Source organism: Corvus brachyrhynchos, unplaced genomic scaffold (genome assembly GCF_000691975.1).
Source record: "Corvus brachyrhynchos isolate BGI_N302 unplaced genomic scaffold, ASM69197v1 scaffold87, whole genome shotgun sequence".
In the NCBI taxonomy this organism is placed as follows: domain Eukaryota; kingdom Metazoa; phylum Chordata; class Aves; order Passeriformes; family Corvidae; genus Corvus; species Corvus brachyrhynchos.
The window spans coordinates 4,438,957-4,453,797 of NW_008239767.1; the positions used below are offsets into that span (position 1 = coordinate 4,438,957).

A 14,841-nucleotide genomic window follows, 5' to 3' on the forward strand; every position below is an offset into this window, starting at 1 on the left:
TTTTTGATACATAAGATTCAGTGATTACATGTGGCCAGGAGAAGTATCCTGGCCATAGTACCTCTTCCTGAAGACAGAGCTATGTGGGCTCTCATAGGTCTCAACTCCTCTTATGTGAAAGAGTCATCAAAATTTAATACTTCTCCATTGGCCTGACATACAAATACAAGTTTTAGACCTGACAGTGTAGGGCTGTGTCCTTGTGTAGTAAAAGTATTCAAGGATGAAGCAATTTCAGATCAGATTTTCTAAGTGATAGATACAAGAGATCACCATCATGTCATTATATCTACGTGTGATGTTATGTAAGAGGGGGGAAAAGCTGAAAATGAATAGCACATATAGCAAAGAAGGTAATTAATGTGACTGTTTACAACTGTGTAATCAATGTCCTGTAGTGACTTATGGAATATTTATGAATTGTAATTTTTTTTTAAAGGAGTATCATTACTACCATTGTAGTATATGCAGTGTAGTGGTAAGAAAGCATTAAAAGGAAGGAGCTGGAATTTTATTAACATCCCTAGTTCTTGGTTTGTTTTCCAGCTCTGTATTGTGGAACACTTCTATTCCCAGCCTCTAAGTGTACTGTGTTGCCAACTGGTAGATGTTAAGAAGAGAGTTTATTCTTTATCACACGGTCAGTGTGAAAACATTCGGAGACTGCCCTCTTTCAGAAGGTAAAGGTGGAAATAACATTTTCTGGACAATCATATACTGAGTCAGCTTTAAAAAAGATGAAAAGAATCTGTAAATGTAGTTCTGTGAACACTGTAGCTCATTTGTGCACATGTTTCTGTAGCAAAGGTAAATTGATCAGAGGACAGTTCTAAATAATTTCAGGAAGCCTTAATATTCTAGTCTAGAGAGTACAGCTTCTGTGATGTGTAATCACTTGAATTGATTTTTTTTTTCTTCTTGTTCTTAATACAGAAACAAGTTATTCTGACAAATGACTGTAAATGACTTTTGAACTTGTTAAACTGATTTGAAGCATAATCTCTAGGGTTTTGGAGTGGCCTTTCAACTTGTTGGATTTGACTGTCCTTTTTGAATCTTTCCAAAGAAAGATACATATTTCTTACAGCAGCATAAACATTTTAAATGTTTCTAATCCTAGAATCTTCCTTTACATTATAATTTTATGTTGGTTTTTTTTTCCTTGCCATAAGGTATGTGGAAAAGCAAGAGTCAGGGAAACAGGTTGCACTGCTGACAAATGACAGCTTCTTAAAGGTAAAATTTTAAGAATATCCTTGGAGAACTGAAATAACTTGCCCAATATATCACTTGGTGGAGGATAATAAAATACAAGACCAAGATGTATAGTTCTGTATAACATCTTTCATACAGAACATACTGTGCTTTGTGACCAGTAATGACAAATTAGGATTGGCAGGTCAAAATTCCAGATCTCTGGGGTTGCCAGGTCAGCCTTTATACGAAGCTGCTCAACTTTATTACATCAACTTTTAGTTATATCTAGAAATATAACTGCTTAAAAAGAAGGATACAAGGTTTATTTATGGCCAGGTCTTTCCATGCTTCCTCAGACTGCCTTTCTTGGAAGGTCAGTTAAGTGTTTGAAGAATGTGTAAGTAACCTTGGAGGTTATTTCTTAAGTTCTTAATCCTTCATAGCCTCACTTTCTGTTTGAACTCAGTAGGGCAGAGTCTCTGTCCCAAGGCACACATTCACACTAGACCTCATACAGGATTAAAACTAATTTGTTAGATGTTTATCTGAAGTTTTGCCAACTGATTGAAGCCAGACTACTACTTTTGTGAGTCCTTTAGGAATTCACCAACAAAAATCTGTTGGTTATTTTCACCATCTGAGCCACTCCCAGTAGAAACATTGCTGAAGGTAAAGGGTTTCTCCTGACTCTTCATTTCAAGTATTTGTAACCTGTCAGGCAAATGGTACTTGCCTGGTGTGTAAGGCTTTCTCAAGTATGAAAAACAATGGTAATGGCTGGAGGGAGGTTAGGAACAGGCAACTTTGCAAGTGCAGTTACAGTTTTCAAGATGAGACATGATTTTACATCATTTTATGATCCATTACCTTCACTGGCAAAAACAGCTTAAGCTACTACTATTCCCTTGTCCTTTATCCACACCTGCTTTGGAAGTTGAATACTCATGCGCTTAAACTTTATATGTTTTCAACTTTACATGTTTAATAATACACCCCTTATTTCACAAGCTTCACCCTGTAAGTTTGGGAAGGAAGCTGGAGTTCTCGTGTTTAGTTGCATATCATGCTTCTCACAAATTTTAATTGAAGACACTTGTTCTGATCTCTACAACAGAGGTAGGACCATTACTGCCTTGCCAAGCTGGCAGTGTATTCTGCCTGGGAAGAAAAGGTGCTAGTGCTGCATTAATGAGGTGCTGTTTATTCTGGTGTCACGGTGATCTACAGTATCACGCCCAACTTTGGAAACACTTTCAGAGTCACTATAGTAGTCTTCCATATAAACTTACTATTCGTGTTTCAGCACCAGGTCACTTGAGTCTTCCATCTTAGCCCCTAAACCTGCAATACACTTTATCAGATGCATTTTTATTCCATGTTGTTACCACTTCTTTTAAGAACTATGGGAAGAGTTTCACCTGTTTAAAATAATCAGTTTTAAAAGTAATTTTACATCCTAATTTTTAACCAATCTGTCTGAAAGGTTTCATGGCAACCTTAATTTGAAACTATGTAAATGTGGCAATTTGTGTCTTTTATCTCTGTTCTGGAAATAATATTGCATAGTCTTCTAATAACATTTTCAAACTCTTCTAAAATGGATTATGCCTTTTCACTTCATTATTTGGCAAAATACATTGCTATTTACTTATATTAGCTATATCTGTCTTGAGCTAGGACCAAGATGAGGGAAATACAGATGTGTTAATAATGCTTGGGGTTTGGGGAAATAAGATTGATACAGCAGCATTAGAGTGAACTTGCTTTCTTTTCTTAGCTTATTTTGTGGTGGGGATAATTTCTTTCTTAATGATCCTACTTAGAATTAAAATACGAACTTGTGAGTGTCTACCCTACGGTTTTGGAAGTTGCCTTAACAGTTGTTATATCAGTGACTCTTAAATTTCAATATATAAAAAGTCTAGGGGGAGAAATATCATTCATGTTTTTAATAATTTAAAACTTTTTTTTAACATCAGAAAGCTCTCTGTAGCACTGTCTTTGTTACTTTCATTCTTTGCAGTATGATACCTTTTCTTTCCATACATCTGTACTTCCTTATATTGCCTACAGACAAGTTTTTGCTTTTCTTTTATTGTTGATACCCTTTGTTTCAGTTTAACTCTGGTAAACTTCAGTGGCTTATTTTATTTTCCTCTTTCCATTTGGAATAGTTTGCTCAGAGTTAAGCAAAAGGGTAATGTAGAGGATCCTGGGTTTTTTCCTCTTTATTTTTGTCTGAAGACAGGGGAGAGAAGATCTTTTGATTCACAAACTTAAATGTAAGGAGCCCAAAGTACTTTAGTACAGTTACCAGAATTTTTGAGTGTGGCTTTCCAGAAGTGTTAGTATGTGCTTCCATGGGAGGCCAGTGATAATGTGGTCCCATCCAGAAAATTCAGTAGAAGCAGTCAATAATTTTTTTTTCCTAAATGTGATTTTTTAATTTCTGTAGTTTTCAACCCATGAATAAACAAAAGTCAAATTAAAAACACATAGGAGCAGCAACTGAGTATCTGCTTGTTTTCTGTGAACTGGTCTTTTTATGTACACATAACTAATAAAAACAGCAGCCACCCACAATATAAGAAATAAATTTTTAAATGCATTTGTAGTATAAAAATGCAAATTTTCAAGTAAAAGTAGCTACATAACTTCTCACTGCCTGATAAAGGGATAGTGTATACTCTTACTTTTGTGAGATGACATTTCAAATCTAAAGGCCTAAATATAGCTGAAAATGGTAAAATAATGCTAATCAGTAGCAAATCTCTACTGAGCTGGAGGAAGAAAGTAAAGGTAACAATATGCAATGTGAATGCAGTGAACTGTTAAAATACAGCTTGTTTGCTTAGTGGTCTCAATTTAAGATGGGTGATTTAAATCATAACACACTACAATATCAAAACTTCAGAGTCATTTTAAGTGCTGTATGAGAGTTTTAAATGGATGTCAGAATTACTTCAAAAATTGTTCTATCACTGTAGGAAGAAACAGAGAAGTTGCTGGAGGACTTACATGTTTACCATGAAAATTATGTTTCAATTCTGAGATGTCTTCATGTTTTCACATCTTCTCTTCCGAAGTATCCTTTGGGCAAGCAGGTGATGTACTGTTATATGTGCTTTTTGTTGTTTTTGTGGTTTTGGTTTTAGGGGGTTTTTTTGGCCTCAAAGTATGACATCTAAATAAATATTTACTCTTTATTTACTAAAGTGCTGTTTTGCCCCCTGCTTCTTAAAATGGAGACAGATGCTTTCTTGCTATGGGCGGAGGACAGCAGCGTGTGGTTTCTTTACTGGCAGGGATGATACCATGTCAGTCAACAGGAAGGAGTTTCCAGGAGGAGGCAGGTGCACAGATTAGCAAAAAAATCCACACATTGACTTTCCCACATCTGGGATTATCTGTATGCATTGCAGACAATGTACACTCTCCTACCATCTATTAGATTACTAGTCAAATTCAGATTAAGAGACTGAGTTTTTAGCAACCTTCTGTGCAGAAAAAAGCAATAGTAGGAGGAACAGTGATAATTGCTCTTAATAGTCCTGTTGCTCTAATGTAGTTTAATCCACCTTCTCATGCTAAGTGATTTCTTCCAGTAGAAGAGCAATTATATATTCTGTGCATGTGCACTTGTCTCTCAGTTCTCAATGTATTCCATACTGTTGCTAGAATCTGTCACTGACTACAAAAGCAGCATGAACTGTCCCAGTATTTGAGAATAAAAGGATGTTTTAGTTGGGGCATTTGATTGGAGTTCCTTTCTGCTCACTGCAGTTCTCTTCACCTGAATGTTGTTTGCAACTTGGTGCAGAGCAACAGCCTCCAGCAGAAGCTTAATTCTGGAAGATATTAAATGCTCTCATTTCTTTTGCAATCATTCTACATCTTTGGAAAACAAGCTCTAAAGGAATTGCATATTGCTTTGAACAGCTTGTTGTAAGATTTCCACATTACTTTGTAAAACACTTTATCCTTTCTTCACCTTCTGCATAACAGATCAGGGAGTTGCACTGTGCGTGTTTGGAAACCCGAGTGTGGGAGACAGAGGAGTATGAGTCATCTCTTCAGCTAGCAAGGTGATTTTTTTTCCCCCCATTTTGTTTTAATACCACTGTACACATGGAAAATATCAGTCATCATTTCTTCTGGAAGTTAAAGCTGAGGATATTGCTTGTTCACAGCTAGTTTTAGGGTTGTTTGCAAGTGTAATTGGCTGCTGTTTTCAGTTTGGTTTTCTACTGATTTCTGTGAAATTCAGTCAGGTTCTAATATCTCATATGCCCTGAGTAATTATGCTGAAACCACTGAGATTACTTTGTGTGAATGAGAACGAGTTGGGTTTTGCCTTTCAGAGTATAATTGCAGTAGATATTATCAATCAAATTATTAGTCTTAGTTGGCTTAAATTTTAATCTGTTAATGATAATTAGAATCTGTTCCAAATGAATAGTAGCTGAGGCCTTTCTTTTTTATTTTACTATTTCCTTCTCTTCCTAATTGCCTTAACAGTTTTTACAGGGACTGAGTTAATTTTTTGTGATACTGTGAGCGTAGGACTTTGGGAGAGCCTGTACTTGTGTTGTCTGTCAGTATTTAAAATGCCAAAATCGTCAAAGCCAGTTTTCTTGATAGAAAACCTTTCAGTTGCAGTGTTGCAGCTACAGACTTCTAAATGTGCTTTAAACAGACACATGGCAGGTGTCTGTCTCCTGATAGTTGCACTCATTCAAACAATCCCTTGGCTCTGTCCCACAGGGAACTGGTGTGACCCCGTTACTGTAGCTGCCTCTTCCAGACCCCCTGAGCTGGTCAGGTTTGATGTGTCTGACAGTAAAACTGCACAGAAAAGCCGTACCAGTGGTGGGTGGAGGGTAACTTTCTGGGCTGATACACACACAAGGAAACACACTCCTCACACTGTACCTTTGCCATACTGAGTGGTTCTTACGCACAGCCACTTTTCTGTGTTCTTTCACCCTCATCCCTTTGAAAGGATTACATGCTTGAGTTGTCATTTCTGCAGTCGTTCCTTTGTGTTCCTTCTCTGACTCTCCTGAATCTTGACAGCACTCAATCACCTCTGAGCTCTTGCCCACAATGTGTCATTCTGCTTTCCTCTACTGTCTGTCTATAATCTCTTACTAACTCTTGGCCATTTTTCCCTCTCCTTTTTCTTCTCCTGTGTTAAATTTGCTTTCATCCTCTCTGAATTCATCTGTCACTACTCCTATCTCAAAGTTGATGCTACCATCAGATTCTGGCTTGCTCCCCTTTTATTCTTATCTGTTCATCTCCCTCCTGTTGTTCTTCTGGTCCTGGCTCCCACTGTGGGAGCCTCTGATAGAAATACGGTGATCATGGTTGCTGCTTTCACTGATGATGATTCTATGATTCTTTTTTTTTTTTTAATCCAGAAATTTTGTCATTTTCTAACAAAACTCCTCCAACACAGTTTCTTCAAATACTTTGAATTCTAGCTGTGATTATCATTTTTTCAGCTTTTGACTTCTGTTTGTCTTTTGACAAATACTTCCTCTTGTCTCTGCTTTTTCTATATAGAATCTTGCTGCTATCTTTTAGAAGAAAATGATAAAATGTAGTCTTTCCCCTTCTACTCACAATCTTTTTTTTTTCCCCTTTTGCTCAGGTTTAGAAGTTATTCACTGTTCCTTAATATCTCTGCCTTCCCAGGAGCCACATCACCTGTTGATATGTCCTTATGTTCACCCCTCCCCATCCCATATTCCTTTTCAGCGTTTTTCTGGAATCCATCTTTTTTCCCCTTGTATTTAGAAAGTAAAAAAATAGAGAAGCTTTAGGTCAGCTTATTTCTCATTCTCTAGCGAAATCTCTTGCTTGCTTTTTATTAATTATGTTTGAATATGTAGGGTTTTAAAGTTGCTGAACCACGTTTCTTACATGATTGGTTTCTCTACTTCAGCCTTTCCCTGGACAGGCTTTTATCCCTTCTGCTAGAAGTGCTCTCCTCAAAGATGGTGCTTCAGGTAATCTAACTTGAGCAATCTAGACAGTAGTTACTCTACCTGAGTTTTCCAGAGTCTAAAGATACCATGGGATGACAGAGAGAATGTGTGAGCTTTAGTTCATTTTGCATTAATTCCATCAGAAGAGAGAGATCAAGAAGATTGGAGAGTGTCTCACTTGATTGGTTATGTAGAGCTAACTGGCTGGGACATCTCATCAACATTTTGTGTGGCAAAACTTCAAGGACTGTCTGCCCTATTGTCTTCTGTCTAGATGTTGTACTCTGGTTTTTGTCTGCTAAGTATGGATGGCTTTTCATCACATGCTGCTTATCACAGTCCTTCCCTTCTGTGACCAGTCATTTTGGTGCTGACCAATCTGGTATCGCTTCTTCAGGTGATTCCCCACTTCAGCATTCAGGAGTTTCTGTGGACTTCATTCTAGCTTCCTTTTTTCTCTTTCATAACTTTTGTCTGAATAATCAGAGACATTTATTTACTGCCTTTTGGTAATTTGAGATCTTCCTTTCTGCTTTAACCCCGAGTCCTCACGAAATTAAAATCTTAACCCCACTGATACCTGGCATACTTTGCAGTAATCTAAAACCTAGAAGGTTGAAAAGGATCCTTTACTGATTTCTCATTTGTGATAACTGTCTTCTTACCTGTTCTTTGGGCCCTGTAATCCCATTGTTGTAAATAATTTTTTCTAGAACTTGCAATTTCCTTTTGAATAATACTATGGAAATAAATTTGTTCTTTCCCATTCACAGATCTCCAGATCTGGTTATCTTCTCTCCATCCTGGGTGTTTAGCTGCAGTGTTTTGTCTGGCCTAGAACAAGCTATCTTGTTTACCCATTATATTATACAAGACAGTTTCAAAATGTTTTCTAGCCTTTTGTGTGGTCAAGGGCATCCTTTCTGTTGTTAACTCTTTATGCTTTTCTGTATAAAACAAGTGTATCTGAAGGCAGTACTTGACTTGCAAAAAATCTGTAACCCTGAAGCAGATAAACTGAAGTTCTAAATTTTAACCTTTATAAGCATTTAGTATCAATTGCCAGTTAGAAACTAGAGCTCAAATTGCAATTATCCCTCCAGACATCCACAAAGCTTCCCCAGCCTCTTCTGAATTCTTCCTTAAAATCTTTGTCAGTTTTTAGGTAGCTGATATGGAAACCCACTGCCTGAGACACTGACCACCATCACTGCTTTGATATCTTTTAAAGTAAGGTTTTGAGACTGGGCAGTGCTTGGTGACATTTGGGAAAAGCCCTAATGACAAAATAGTAAGTAAATGCCGAGCTGGAGGCTGGCTAGATGATTTCGAGAGATCCCTTCCAACTTGGATGGTTTTGGGATTCTAGTGATGGTTAGATGTACAGCAATTAAATACAGAAAACAGCATACAGATTTCTTTTGAGAGTAATTTTGAGTCACATAGAGTAATTCTGTGGATGTGTTTACATAGTGGGGGTTTTTTACCATTTTATTTACCGTTCTTGGGAATGAGTTCTCAACCCTACCATGATTGGGTTTTGGGTGTTGGGGTTTTTTTGTTTTGTTTTGGTGTCTGACTCACAGTTTCAAAAATTGCAACTCCTGCGTCCAGCAAGTGTTTTTAGATAATCAGAAAAACTACTGTTCTGCAGGAAAATGTGAAGGACATCATCGCCAAGCCTAATTGGTTTGTTTCTTTCTGTTAGTGACAGCAGGAAAAAAATTGACTTTGCTTCAAGATTGAATGCTTAAAATTGTGGAGATTTTTTCTATTAAAATTAATTTTTCAATTTTATTTTTTTAAACTTTTTTCAGCTAAGAACACTTGTTTCATCATTCTGTGTTTCAACTTCAGCCAACAATTTATCTTTTAGGATGTTGAATAAGACTGATTTGGTAACCATGCTCCAACAGTGTGTGGAAATTTTGATGTCATCTTCTGGAAAGGAGTTTGATAAGACAGTAGAAAAGTTGAAGGAGTTCTTGACCCAGTTTCAGAATCTAGAAGGTGGGTGTGAACCATCATGTATTCCACTGGAAATTATATAAAAGCTGTTTTGTAATCTGACCAATGAGTTCCATTTTCCCTGAGATAGCCTGTCATCATATTAAACCATCATATTTGCAGGATTTTTTTTTAAATATATGGACAAAATTAGGAAATGTTTGTATTCTTTACTGATGTGTGGTTTGTGTTTTTTATAATACAGAAGAGTGATGTTAGATAAGAAATTGGACAGATCAGCAAACATTATCCCCTAAATCTCTCATAAATGTATTTTGAGCATTTTAGCAGATGTTGCAGTCGTTAAAAACGAACTATTTTGAAAGATAAAAAGCAGCAGACTTCCTTATGACATGGTATTTAGCCCAAATGCGTGTAAGTTTCTTTCCCCTGCACGTTCAGAGCTAGGACCCCAAGTGCAGGTTGTCAGGGCTCTGCTGTCAGGCTGTAACTCATCAAGCCCATAGACTTGATTGTTCATGGTAGAGGACATATTTCACAGCTTAGCAAGGCAAATGAGTAGCAGCATTGTGTCTGTCAGAGGCAGGTTAACTGACACTGCTGCATTCTTTCTGAAATAGGAGTATGATGTATTCCAGCATTCTTGGAATAGGAATTTCCTTGCTTTCCCTGAATTATGGAGAAGCACTGCCCAAAGATTGGCTTTTGAAGATTAATTGGTTATCATCGGGTCTGTTTTATGCATATTAATTAAGCTCATGACCAGTGTGGTTGCTACCCAGCATTTGGACAAGTAGGCAACAACCCCCAAATGCAGTCAATATTAATTAAAGTAGTCATGTAACACTGTAGGGTTAATGGAGGGTTGTCTAAAAGAAACAGCATGTATTTTTTAATAGTTGTAATAAGAGCAGAGCTATGGTAGAGAAAGTAGGTCATCACTCTGAAAAAGCTGTGTGTGTCACTGATGGTACCAGCACTGAGGAATCTGAACTATGATGGAAAACTAAAGGTTTGTCTAGTTTGGAAAAAAGAATTGAAGCCAAAGGCTTTTAAGTAGTTGGATTTTTACCTTGAGGAAATAAATAAAGAACAGCTCTGGGGATTCAGAACTTGCAGAACTATAAAGCAAAGACAGTATTTATTTTCACTTAGGACTTGAAGATGGTTTTAAAGTGGAGAAGGTCTGCTGTATGCATGAAAGATCTTTGTTTTCAAAGTAGATTTAAGCTCCAAAGGAAAAGTGAGAAGGGGAAGTTAAGATACACTGTACATTAATAGATTGCTGGGTTAGAGAACTTACTTTATATTTTTGTGATGGTATTGATCTTCAGTGGGAGTTTTCAGAAGTCTGCCAAGAATTTGATGTACTCAAATTGCCGACAGAGCCCCTAGAGTGAAAGGATAGTCCAAAATACTATTTTTTAATAACAAACAACAAAGTCCATTGTCCTGACTGCCTAATGAACTGAAGAACATAAAATGAAGCTTGAACAAACAAAATGTCTTCACATTCAGTCTATTTTGAGCTGAAGGATTTGTAAAATAAAAAAAACATATTGGTGTACTAGTGGAGAGGAAGTTCTCTGATTTGAAGTCTTCAGTACTCTCACAAATGTCCACAGGACCCTGGAAGATACCAAATTGTTCTCTGCAGGTCACCAAAAAGCTTTTAAATATCATGATTGTCACTGCTGATAGAGCTTTACCTGTGATGTGTGGGTGAAATCTCCATCTGCCATCCTCTTAAGTAAGGCAAGAAATCTAGATCCCTTTTGTTTTGATTATCACTCGTCCTAGCATTGATTCTGCTTTGGGATTCTGCTTCTTTGTTTTTACCTAAAAATTACTAGTAATTGGTGCAATTGATCAACAAACTACATGTCCATGAAGATGAAATTTTGTTCTAAATTAAGGTGATGACAAAACGGCGCAATGAAATACCTCAGCATGTTTCTGTTTGCTGCTCTGGTTGCATTTTCTGGGTTATGTAGGGGGAACTCGTTTCTTACTCAGTATTTTTCTGCACATGAGAAGGGAAAAAAAATGCAGCATGTGGGTTTTTGAAGACACCAAAAGCATCAGTAGTACTTAGCACTAATCTGTCCAGTTTATAAATGTTGAGAGTATGACTTAGGAGACTTAGGAAGGCCTAAACAGAATTAAAGCGATGTGCAGGGCTTGTGCTGGGCCTTTGCTCAGGGCTGAATTGATTCTGTTATTTAATCGCTGTTGGCTAAGTTGCACTGCAGACTCCTTTTTTAACAGTCTTTTACAAGATGCAAGACCCAAAAACTGCCTGTGGTTGGGTCTATGTGAACAAGTAACTACTGAGTACTTCTAAGATTGCTTGGGTTAGGAGGTTTGTGTAGGAAAAATTTACCCCACATATCAAACATTAGTTTTGTTCTAGTAGCAGAAGCTTCCCAAGAACGAGATGTGTCCGTATCGTCACAAAAGGAGCTCCAGAAGAAGACAGACCTTTATCACCTTCAGAAGGTTAGGCCTGCCTAGGCTTTACTGACTGGTTCCTTAAATTAATGTTTTAAAATGTTCATGGTTAGTTCTTCCCAGCTTGCTGGAGCTCTAAGTAAAGGGTTGTGTGTGAGTGTCTCATCTTAAAAATGAATGAATAAGTACCAACTATGTATTTCAGGCCTTCCTGACACATAGAAAATTACAGAAAATATCTATCATAAACCAGGATTTTAAAATGCAAATTAGATGGGTTTTCTTTTTATTTAACTTGTAATTTAGACATTTCGCCTAAACATATTTCTTTGAAATTCTCAAACTCCTACGGGTTTGAGAACTGAATACATTGGCCTAAATAAAAATAACTGCATGATTACATTTCAAACATCATCAGTGAGAACATGCCAGCAAAAATTAATTATACATGCTAAACATGTAGATTGTGTTCTCCAGAGAATAACTGCCTCCCATGTAGTCTTATGCACCACTTTTTTTTAAAGACTTTGTTGGAGTTGAAGGAATCAAGAAGGTCTAAGAAACTGACAAAGTTTGAAATGCTTCGTTTTGAAGTTGTTGACTATATAGACAGTCTTGTAAGGTGAGCCTTCCTGTTTTATATTCCTGCATTAGTTTGCACCACAAGTTGCAAATGAAATTTTACTAACATGTTAATCTTGTCGAAATTGTGTCTCAGTCCCTGTGGCACACTTTTTCTTTCCCTTCCTATTCTTTCTTTGAGGATTCTAAAAATAATAACTAAAAAAACCAAAAAAAACCCGCACCTCTTTTTCAATAGATCAGTTGAAATAATTAGGATACGAATTGACCAACCTACTTTGGCTACTGAGACACTGTTGAGGGAGGAGTGGGTGTAAGTGGCAAAATAAAGTCAAAAGTCTTTACCCTAATCTTTGCTGATCTGTTCTACTTATGAAACTGTACAGATGTCAAGTGTGATATCCTGTCCATTTTGGGAACTGTTTTGGTGAGCAACCCATAGCAGGATACAGTTTTGGAGGCAGCTCTGTAGTGGAAAATGTGAAAGGCTTGTTGTGGTGGGGGCAGAGATGAAGGCACTTGTTAATTATAGAGGGTGGGGGGGAGGCAGAGAAGCCAACAGAAGTATGACTGTGCCAAGCAAAAAGCTTCAGATAGGAAGACAAAGATGAGCAGAGACTCATGATGAGTCCTTGAGATAGATAAGCAAGATCTGTGGAGCACTTGACTGGGTTAGCACTGTAGCTGCTGCCCTTATTTTTAATTTGTCAATGTCCCAGCTAGAGTTCTATGCTAAGTCCATTAGATGTAGAGTTGATAATAACAGACTTCTCTGCTTAAAAGTTTATTTCAGTGCTGTTCATCTTGTTTTGCAGAGATTTTTCAGTACTGATTGGGAAACATGCATTTTTGTAGTCTGACTGCAGCAGACTTCTGTTGTTTCCCTTAAGCTGAAGCTTGTGTCTCCACCACTCCCCCCATACCTCCTGCTTTTCCAGAAAATACCTTGTTCCTGCAGACCACAGAACCCTGCATGAGATCATGTATTTCAACGCAGCCACTGTTCTCCGAGGGCACCTGAATGCTGCCCCCAGGACGGCGCTGCACACAGCTTTAAATAACCCACACTGGTACCTGAAGGTAAGAAACAAGTGGGCTGTTTGTGGTGCCAGGGTGGTTCTGGAAGGCTGTGTGAGGATGGTGTGCAAGGCTGAGTTTTGCTGTTTCATGAAGCTTGGCACGTATTCAGCTGTTTTGCAGAGAGCTAGCAAGTGCTGATAAGCAACTGGGGACTTTGTTCAAAGAGCTGGGGAATCTGTCTGGCTGAAATAAAGAAGGTAATTCTGGAAAGAATTCTGTAGGAGGAATCCATTTTCCAGAGCGTATTCTAGCCATGATATTTTCTTTCTTCTGTAAATGTATCAGGAAGGTAATTTTGTCCTCCATTACAATTGGGATGACTGTCCATGGGAAAAATACAGTGTCTGTTACTCTTTCCAGAAACTTTCTTTATAGGGCTGGTGCTCAGTCCTCACTATGTAGATTAGCTGCAAGGTAAAGACTTCAGGTGGAATCATAACATTAAAATAGCTTAAATACAGCATATTTAACTGAGTCCTTTGTTTTTCTTGGTAATTTTATTTTCATACTTGTTATGTATTGATATCCTATGTTTTCTGAGTCCAAGAAAAGGATTGTCCTTGATTCTATCAGCCTAACCCTTCCCTTTTCTAGAAGAGAAAAGCAGACTATATTCCACTTCTTTCGTAAGTCAAACTGACAGGATGACCAGAAGAAAAAATAGACTAGGATTTGGAAAAGGAGTGAACATACATTTCTTTTTGTCCTTTATTATAGGTGGTACTTGAAGTTGTTCTTATGCCCTAACATTTTTCTTTAAAAACTGATCATAATTTTGAAGGAACTATTGGTTGTAGCTGTATCTGAGTAATGTGCTATTTGAGTCAAAGCCAACACTTACCAGGAACCATACTTGATAAAGATCAGCCTCTGAAATCTACAACCTGATTTGTATTGGGTTTGTTGGCACTGTCCTTGATTTGAATGAGGGTTATCAGTTTTGCTGTGTGCAGGAGTTATTACTGAAACCACTTACAGAGCTTATTTGTGAAAACAGTAGTTAGCAAGTTACCATTAAAGAAACCTAATATGAACCTCAGTAATTTATATTTTTAGAAGATGTGTAAAAATATAGACTAGGACAGCTAGGAAGATCTAACTACCAATGTGTTTAATAAGTATTCTTTTCTCTGTGATGAGTTGACCAGATTTAAAGCTCTCTGTCATCCTGTACTTTGTACTTGGACATGCTTTAACATATTTCCAATGTTTTCTGAGAAGACTGTGAATTTTTGGCATAGTTTCTAACAGGAGCAGTATTGGCTGAGTACCTTGCTTAGCATTTTAATCCATGTGAGTCAAGTATTTTTTCTGTCTACAACTTTTGTGTGGTTTGTATTTTTCTGCGCCGTGACCAGAGCAAAGTTCTCCAGAACTGTTCCTTCCAGAGGGCCAGTACAGAAAAGAGCTTCAGTCGAGTACCATAATATGTGATGCATTGCTTTACAGGAGTCCAGTCCAGTTACTTATTTAGCAAAACATGAACCGAGGGTTATATTTATGGAGGTGGGGGAGAAGAGAACCCAAAAAAACTGCACCAAACACAGTATCATTCTGTTTTCACTGATAC

The 14,841-nt window shown here is 37.5% G+C and overlaps 1 protein-coding gene across 3 annotated transcripts in view; it reads left to right on the forward strand.

Moving 5' to 3' along the window:
- Positions 1–14,841, forward strand: part of ORC3 (origin recognition complex subunit 3) — a 33,315-nt gene that overhangs the window by 12,909 nt on the left and 5,565 nt on the right. For 2 of the 3 annotated variants that reach the window (XM_017742818.1, XM_017742821.1), the window contains exons 9-16: positions 547–680; positions 1,173–1,236; positions 4,185–4,301; positions 5,203–5,282; positions 9,067–9,200; positions 11,572–11,657; positions 12,134–12,231; positions 13,130–13,271. In XM_017742818.1, coding sequence (XP_017598307.1) covers positions 547–680; positions 1,173–1,236; positions 4,185–4,301; positions 5,203–5,282; positions 9,067–9,200; positions 11,572–11,657; positions 12,134–12,231; positions 13,130–13,271 — 855 coding nt within the window. The remainder of the gene's footprint in view (positions 1–546; positions 681–1,172; positions 1,237–4,184; positions 4,302–5,202; positions 5,283–9,066; positions 9,201–11,571; positions 11,658–12,133; positions 12,232–13,129; positions 13,272–14,841) is intronic. The other variant, XM_017742820.1, reaches the window with a different exon arrangement.